We start from the raw sequence: 8,539 nt of genomic DNA on the forward strand, positions 1-8,539 counted from the left end.
GCTGCCGTAGATAACCAACTGCCTTAACGACGACGGATGCCTTGGTAATGCATGCCACGTAGGCCTGGTGCCCTGGTTGCTGACCAAGTCCGTCAGAGCCAAGAGGTATTGCACAGGGCAGCGACAACTGGTTACATGATCTATATTAAACCACGTGAAACGTGTAACTCTCCTCCGCCTACCGCCTCGCCTACAATCCCACGATAAATCCATGCGTCCAGAAAGCCATTCTGGTACATGCCTCGAAGCCGTGTGTTCGTCTCAATCCTCCCCTAATCCAGCATCGCTGTTGTGCCAGACTTACGATACAGTCAGGCTTTCGTCCGGTAACTGTCTGAAACCATAACATCTCGCACCGTTGCCACAACCCATTACCACCCCTGCTGAGCAAGCGTCCCTCATGGAACATGTTTCACACTTGTGCCTCAAAAAAGCCTGGTCCGTTGCCAGGCAACGGGAGTGAGATACTGTCCGCCAAGGCGTACCACCGCGCAAGGAAACGCTTAGCAATCCAAATGGAAAAAGGGCTAACCGCTGGTCATTTCCCCTTCGCAGATTCAGAACCCGGGTTCAAGGGAGGAAGCCATTGCCACGGATGGTAGTTATAGAAGAACCAGTCCGGTAGGACCAGGATTAGGGCCAAGATTAATCCAGCTCCATTGATCTGAACCATAAGTTGAAAGTTACTGAGCGCATAGCCCACAACAAAGCTAATCGTTGCAAAAATTAGCAAGATCCCCAGAAGCATTTGTTCTGCAAGTCTTTGACCTTCGAAGTCCATTTTGTTGTGAATGCACAAAGGCGTAAGATGGTTGACAGTATGGAGCTATTTGTCGTTCTCTGCTGTGTAAAGGAGTAGACGTGTCCACGATGTTGAGCCGCTTTTGCGTAAACAAACAGCCAGTGAATGGTGAATTGAATAAAAAACCGAATTACATTAAAAACGAAAACCTATATTGTTGGTGCTGCTAAGTGAACGAAGGTCTTGCATTGTGCCGTACTAACCGCCTGATGGGCCGTGCGTGAAAAGAGCGTTAACCTGTCCCTAAGTCCCAGCTCCCAAAGTCTCCATGCTCCCAAACTCCAAGTCCTGATCGCGCCTAGTCCTCGTAAAAGCCCCTTGTATGGTCCCACCAAAAGCAGGTATACGAGTAGGAGTACGAGTAGCAGGTCCTTCGTGAGAGAGGAAAAAAGACCCGAGTAAAAGGGCAGGCACCAGGAAAGCTGCTTTATTGCCAACTGTGCTTGCTGTTGCTGTGCTGGAGGATGTGCGTGTAAATACATACGCCTCAGAGTTTGATGCACCTGTTTGAAATCTAATACGGAGGTCTGTGTGGAGTGTCTGTAAAGGTTAACGTGTAGGGTTGTCCTTGAGCCTCAACATCCAAATTTGCAAGCAGGGCTACGCAGCCGCCTTCCCAGTGCCCCCTCTTCACGGGGACTGACAGACAGACAGACAGACTGGGGCTATGTTAGGGGCTATGTACTTCTCCTTAACTTCGTTCATGGCTGTGCGATGCTGAAAGCAATGTACGAAAGTAACGACGGACATCCCATGTAGATGAAATCGGTCCTTTGTGGCCATAAACGAAGCCCGTCTTTCTTGCCCCTTTCCATTTTGCTCAGTTGGGCGCTAAATCGTTTTCCTTCTTTAACCCCCCTTCCTGGGTCCAGGACGAGGACAACTACACATGTTTTCCCCAACAACAGGGGGCCCCGACAGCCAACCTTACCATTCCCCCCCCCACACTCTAAATCCTTCCCTCCTTCCTCCTCTCCTTCCTCCCTCCTTCCACCCTTGCATGGCTGTGCGGTCAACCCTAGCCTCCCGTCCTCCTGGAGTCCCTAAAACCCTAAATCCCCCTCCCCCCCCCTCTCTACGACCACCAACGCCGTATTACACCTTGCATGTGAGTTAGCCAGTCCGCCAGTCCACCAGGCGGCCCTGCTGCTGCTGCGGCGGCATGTTGACACGATAAACCCCAAACCCTAAAAAACCTCCCCTCTAGCACCTCCTGCTTCATCCTCGCGGCCCCAGTTCACCAAAACACACACACACACACACATCACACCACACCACACCACACCACACCACACCACCGCAATTTCCTGCACCAGCTGTTTTCCTGCTTTGCCAGTGTCTACTTTCCTCACCGTACACCGTCCTTCCCGAACACCTCCCGAGACAAAAAGTAATCATTCCGGGAATAATACTCGGTCAGGAGGCGGTACACGTACGACGGTGTACGACCGCCCATATCCGTGATGAAGAGTGAGATGAGGTGCGGCGGCACGTAGTCGAACAGGGGTGTCGGCACGTGTACATTGCCGGGGAGGGGGTTCCACCGAGGGGGTGCACCGACCCCCCCAGCAGTCGCCGCTGCCAATCCCGCCACCATGGCGGGCGGGGATGCGACGGCGGCGGCGGCGGCACCGCCACCTGCCGCCGCCAGGGCGGGGTTGGCGGCCGGCACGGAGGAACACGAGTCCCGGGCGGCAATGCTGCCGCCGCCGCCGGATCCTGCTGCTGCTGCTGCTGCTTCCGCTGCCGCGGCGGCTGTCATGGCGTTGTGGAGCTGTTGTTGCTGCAGAAAGGCCTCCCCCACAACATCAAAGTCGATGACGTCACCCGGACCCTTGAACTCTGTGTGTGTATGTATGTACGTATGTATGCCAGTGACAACCGCAGCATTAGTAGCAGCAGTAGCAGTGGGACACAAGTGACATACCTGATTTCATACACACACATGAAAGGTGCGTGTGTGTGTGTCTGTGTGTTTTATGTCTGCGTGTATACACAGCCACAGCAGGTGTGCCAAAGCGCTTCCCCCCTCCCCCTGAGACCTTACTTAGGGTTTATGCCCTCCAGGAAACCCCTCGCACCACCCCACCCTCCCCTCTCCCCTCGGTTCCCCCTCCCATCCTCCTGTTCCACGTACCGTTATACAGCAAATCCGGGTCGGTTGGAAATAACGGTGACAGTTTGTGCAGCCCCACGAGCACCACGAAGGGGATGGAATGGCGCCGGGCCGACAGCGCCACCAGGTGCATCCCCACCGGGGCCACCACACCGCCGTTCGCCAACACCGCGTGGGCCCCCACCAGCACCTGATAACGACAAACAAGGGGGCATTGCATTGCACATCACGATGGACATGTCATCAACACGATGCCGCACCCCTCTCTCTCTCTCTCTGTATATATACATATATAGATACATACATAGCAATAGGGTCGTAAACTAAAATTGACTGTCTTTAAATATTTATAAATAAATCGTCAATTCTTTTTATGGTACCTGCGCCGTGACTTTACCAAGTAAACCAATTCCCTCCCGCCACCATCTTCGGGATTACATATCTACCCCAAAACGCTGTCTCGTTGGCCACAATACACGCCCAACCCCTGGGTTCACACCAATGCATTAGAACAACAGAAAACAAGAACCCAATGCGAAATGCCCTCGGGCTCATCGCATCGAACCGAATCTCATTTGGATATCGTCATCATCATCGTCATCGTCATTATCATCGTAATGACGACATGGTGGTTAGTTGTGCTGCACTGTATACTGTTGCTACCACATACCTTGTTAGCTCGCGCCATCATGGCGTACACGGCCGAATCAGCGATGAGTGTTGTTTGGATGCCCGCATCCGCCAGCCTCCGGGCCATGAGGTGGCCGTCGAAGCGGGGAGCGCCCTCCGCCACGACGACCTACACCAACACCACAAGGGGGCGGGCATGATGGGGTCTTTTAGGGTTGAGGAGGTGAGGGGTGGGGGGTGAGGAGGTGGGGAGGTGGGGAGATGAGGGGGGTGGATGTCGCTCGGAAGGAATGTAAGCGAGCCAGCGGCATGGGTTTGGTGGGGTCGAGGGGGCAAGGGGGGGAAGGGGGGGAAGACGAAAACCACGCGAGCGAGTGGAGCTGCTGCCAAGGAGGGAAGGAGTGCTGCAGTGCGGCAGATGTACAGGCAGGAGGCAGAACTGACAGGCAGGGGGGGGGGGAATCGTGTGGTGTGTAAAAGCAAGCCGAAAGGAAGCAACTGCCGACGTGTGTTGGTCGAAGAGGGGGCGGCAAAAACGGGGGGGGGCCCCCCAAAAGGGGGAGGAGAACCCAAACCCTGTGGGTGGTGACTTGGCTGCTGCGAATAGGAAAGGCATCATTCCTAAATAGGCCGCGACCACCACCACCAACACCACCACCTCCCTAAATAGGACTCGTTGCCTGTTTATTATAAAGTCATTAACAAGTCGCGAGTTTGTTCGGTTTGTAGTATTTTCCCCCTTTCCTTCCCTTCCCCTTCCCACCCGTCCTCTTTATCCCTCCTCGTCAGCTACTACCATCACCCTACAGCCCTAGGACACCTTCACACGGAAACCCCAAACCCCCTTCTCCCCCCTTTCCTGTGTCCCCCTCGCCACACGCACACACACACACACACACACACACACACACACATACAGCCCTCCCCCCTCCACTGCTACCTGGAACTCGCGCTTCTTGGCGGCTTCTTTCAGGAAGAGGTAGGTCGTGTCCGACATACCCATGGTCAGGATTACCTGCGTGTGTATATACGTATGTATGTATGTGCGTGTATTTCCACGGGCCGGGAAAGGAGGTGAAGGAAAGTGTACAACACAAAAACACAGACATTGACACGATCCAGGACACGGGCGTGACACGAACGCGAGTGGGGGCCGGGCGGGGGGGGGGGAGAGAAAGACGCAATGGCGGCCCCCCTTCTTCTTCCCCCTTTGCCCTTTCCTACCCCGCGATAGCAGACGGCCAAGATCCAGACCAACAGCATACCTCGTTAGCGTGTATGTGCTCCACGCCCTGCGCCGTAATGCTGCCCTATGGCGTACGACAATGGTACGACAATGAAAATAGGAGGGGGGCGGGGGTCGTTCAGTCGCCATACGTACGACTGCTGCAAGCATTGACACATACATACATACGTACAACCATATGTATGATTGCCACCTTCTCCAACGTCCTTCCCAAGCTGAAATCCCACTTTCCTCACCCTGCCCCACTTTTTCTTCCCCCCCAACCTCCCCCGTACTTCCGTACCTGTATATGGTCAAGCTCGTCAATCAATTCGTTGATGGACTCAATCACCTCGTGCTTGCCCTGAGGTACGTAACACATCAGTTAGACCGACCGTTGGTTAAGGGCCGGCTTCAGGTAGTTGAAGACACTCATTAGGCAGTTGGCAAGCGGTTACAATTTCTTAAAAGACAACTGTTGGTTTCAATGCGGTTAGTGGAGAGGGCTGTGTTTGTGTGTGTGTTTGTGTGTGTGTTTGTGTGTGTGTGTGTGCGTGCGTCCACGCTTGTGGGGAGTGGAAAAGGAAACATATGCGAATTTGAGGAAAAAAAAACCCGGGCGATACTACTTGCCAATTTAAATGTACATCATCGTAATAACATATTACATTACATTACATTATTACGTATTCCTTATTCCGCAAAGTAAAACTGTCGCGGCGCTCATAGACGGCGTCGTTCTCACGAACATAAACTGCTGCCACTGCTCCTGCCAAGTACACAGCTGCCACTGCCCAGTACACAGCTGCTGCTGTTCCTGTTCCTGCTGCTGCTGTTGCTGCTGGTCCAGGGCCTCCCCCTTCTCTGGGTGCGACTCTCTTGTTACCACTGGTTGAGCACCCGCCCCGGGGCCCACCCCAACAAGCTCCCTTGCAACCTTACGTGCTTCCCATTTCTCTAAATGCGCCATCTATATCTCTGCCATCTGTGCCTACCATACGTGAGTGCGTACGTACGTATATGTGTGTGAGTGTGTGTGTTTCTCCCACCGTACCCCCCTCCCCCACCTTCCAGTTGAGGGGGGTCTTTTTATTTTGCCGAGCGGCACTCCGAGACACCCCCGCGCCGCCTAGGGACTCCGCCTCCACGTCCACGGCTCTCTCCGCGGCGGCGGCGTCCAGCCGGTCAGCTGGGGACTCTTGGATGGGCGCCAGTGAGGAGCTGAAGGTCGCGGGATCGATTCCCACGTCCAGCAGATTGGAAAGCGAGGGGCCCCGCGCCATTTGGACGCGTCCCTTGAACGCCTGGGAGAGCCCCCCGGACTGAGGATCGGTCGCGGGACATTACCGACAGATCCAGGGAAGGGAAGGGAAGGGAAGGGAAGGAGAGGTGCAAAAAGAAAACACAGACAAGGTATGTGTGTGAACAGCCAGAGAGTTTAGTGGTGGGAGGAAAAGTAGGGGGTTATATGGGGGTAGGCAGGTGAGAGCAGTCCGAAAGGCATGGTGCAGGGTGCAGTGGGGAGTGTGAAGCAACGTTGCTGCTGCTGCTGCTGCTGCCAGATTCTGTGGAGGAGCGACAGCGGAGCTCGTGGGCCCGGAGAAGGGCACCTAAACGCTTTTAAACCTTTTTAAAGCAGGAAGCATTTCCCGCGTATCAATTTTGAAAGGAAGGAGCGAGAAAGGAATGGACGGGGGGGGGGTTGAAAGGAAGGCGAGGAACTGGGGAAAGCAAAACACGGTGCCATGACTCTTTGCATACCGGGTTGCGCATCGCTTCCTGCGTTGAGGGCTGTGTCAACGTGGGTTTGACGTCATCGAACTCCTCCTGCTTGGCTTCCTCGCGGATGATGTGCAAAACTCTGCGGACCATGTTGCCGATTGCCAGCTCTGCGGTCCACGTGGTGAGGAACTCCTAACAATACGCAAATTAACGATGAAATGTTTTGGGAGGTTCGACAGGGGAGGTGACTCACCAACGGGACGTGCAGTCTGCATTTTATACCCCACAGAACGCATTTCGTCGATGAGCGCCGCAGCCGTGCTGTGCTTCTTGTTGGTCACGATCAAGCGCAGGACGTCAAGGGTCTTCTTCGCGCAAGGCAGAGACCCCTCGATTTGCCTGAGCACCAACATCAACCGCCCCGAAAATTACTTGCGGCGCCCTGCCCGCGCAGCCTGCAAACCAAGAGCCACCCGCACCTCCGTCTGAAGACAGTACAACATTCCTCTACAATATCATCTATCTCCTTCTTTTCGGACATATTGGCAAGGGACAGGTGCAGGCACTAGTTGAATGAACAAGATAATACACGGTATAAAATACAAAGCTTCCTCTACCCTAAAGGCTGTTTCTTCGCAATGAACAATGAACTTCAGATTTATGTCGGCTTTGCCAGATTTCTGCAGAAACTCATGAACAATGCTTTCGTTAGACCCGTTACGACCAATTATGATAACTGAAGCACCAATGAACTATTCTAATGCATATCCAATATATCCACGAACACTTACAAGTCAGCGATGGGCTATTTGTGCATTTGTCTTGCCGTTGGCATAGATAGTTAGCAAGCTGGCAAGTCCGTTTACTCTTATCATAACTATGACCGATATATAAAGGTACTCACTCTAGATTCCCCTTTGACACCTGGACTTCAACTTTTCTGTCAGCTGGAAAAAGGCTGGACTGGGCGATCGGGACGGCGGCCAGCCCTGCAACCCGGCGACTGATCCAATTCCTCCTATCTGGTTCTACATACAGCCAAAAGGCAACATTCTAACGTCAGGATCGAAAAGATGGCGGACGTGTTTGCGCTGCCGGAGGTACGGAGGTCGCCCATACAAAAACCTTGCAAGCTCACACACAGACACGTACATCCTGCCCGTTCCCCCATGACTGCCGCTCACCCACACATCACACGCGTCCTCTCACATGCCCCACGCCAACATCACCACCGTCCAGCGCGCAAGATTCACGCCAAGCCTAGCGCCGTGTCCCCTGGGCTCCCAAACCCAAACCCTCCCTTCCTCCCCCCCTCCTCCTCCCACATATTATTACCCGGCAGATATCCGTATCATCATATGCAGTTATGTAGCACAGAACCCCCCCGCGCTTCTTCCCAATCCTCCCAGTTTCCTCGCCCTTTTGTACTGTCCTCCACAATCACCCCGGCAGTTCCCTAGCCCCTCCTCCCCACCCCATCCCGGCCGGCCGTCCTACTCCGATCCGCCTGCTTCCGGCTCCTCCTTGCGCGATATGAGGCCCAGGAGGAGGCGCCCCTCCACCCCCTTCCCCCATTCTTGGATCTCTCCTTGCCTCCTCTCCCCAAACCCCCCGGGGGACATCACTCCGTCTCAACCCACCTCACCTCACCTCACACACACCTCACACACACCACACATACACACCTCACCCCACCCGCCCATCCCCAGAGCGGTACCCGGGAGCGGGAGGCGCATGCCGCGAAGCTGCGTGAGTTCGAGCTGCGTCGTAAGATACGGCAGGTGGTGGTGCCTACGGATGATGGCAAAGTACGGCAGCTGTTACGGCAGCTGGGGGAGCCCGTCACGCTGTTCGGGGAGAGGGAGGTGAGCTCCAGGGGGGAACCGGCAGGCAGGAACCACTAGAGGGGTGTGCGTGTGCGTTTTGTGTTGTGTTTTGTACGTATGTGTGTGTTTTACATCTTGAGTTGCGTAAATCTCCAAATATGATTTTGGGGCGTGATTGGGGGGTGATTGGGGGGTAATTGGGGGGTAANTGGGGGTAA

The 8,539-nt window shown here is 54.6% G+C and overlaps 3 protein-coding genes across 3 annotated transcripts in view; 1 reads left to right on the plus strand and 2 right to left on the minus strand.

Annotated features, from left to right (window-relative positions):
* Positions 1 to 118: 118 nt before the first annotated feature.
* Positions 119 to 921, minus strand: VOLCADRAFT_84236 (uncharacterized protein). The gene has a single exon (XM_002957865.1). The coding sequence runs from the start codon at positions 779 to 781 to the stop codon at positions 539 to 541; it is 243 nt and encodes an 80-aa protein (XP_002957911.1). The 5' UTR covers positions 782 to 921; the 3' UTR covers positions 119 to 538.
* Positions 922 to 2,150: 1,229 nt separating this feature from the next.
* eif2Bb (eukaryotic translation initiation factor 2B beta) lies at positions 2,151 to 6,908 on the minus strand (the record flags this gene model as incomplete). The annotated part of the gene is made up of 8 exons (XM_002957866.1): positions 2,151 to 2,380; positions 2,940 to 3,108; positions 3,589 to 3,717; positions 4,489 to 4,563; positions 4,814 to 4,858; positions 5,078 to 5,131; positions 6,496 to 6,662; positions 6,749 to 6,908. The coding sequence occupies 8 exons, from the start codon at positions 6,906 to 6,908 to the stop codon at positions 2,151 to 2,153; spliced, it is 1,029 nt and encodes a 342-aa protein (XP_002957912.1).
* Positions 6,909 to 7,272: 364 nt separating this feature from the next.
* The window catches only part of VOLCADRAFT_84238 (uncharacterized protein), a gene marked incomplete at its 3' end in the record, with an annotated part of 4,994 nt that continues 3,727 nt past the window's right edge, over positions 7,273 to 8,539 (plus strand). The window contains exons 1-2 of the mRNA XM_002957836.1: positions 7,273 to 7,595; positions 8,205 to 8,360. Coding sequence (XP_002957882.1) covers positions 7,569 to 7,595; positions 8,205 to 8,360 — 183 coding nt within the window. The 5' untranslated portion in view covers positions 7,273 to 7,568. The remainder of the gene's footprint in view (positions 7,596 to 8,204; positions 8,361 to 8,539) is intronic.

The sequence above is a fragment of the Volvox carteri genome (genome assembly GCF_000143455.1).
Source record: "Volvox carteri f. nagariensis unplaced genomic scaffold VOLCAscaffold_81, whole genome shotgun sequence".
In the NCBI taxonomy this organism is placed as follows: Eukaryota; Viridiplantae; Chlorophyta; class Chlorophyceae; order Chlamydomonadales; family Volvocaceae; genus Volvox; species Volvox carteri.

What these genes read in the sequence shown, in the direction of transcription:
- VOLCADRAFT_84236 (XM_002957865.1), bottom strand. Translation starts at nt 781, where the DNA reads ATGGACTTCGAAGGTCAAAGACTTGCAGAACAAATGCTTCTGGGGATC.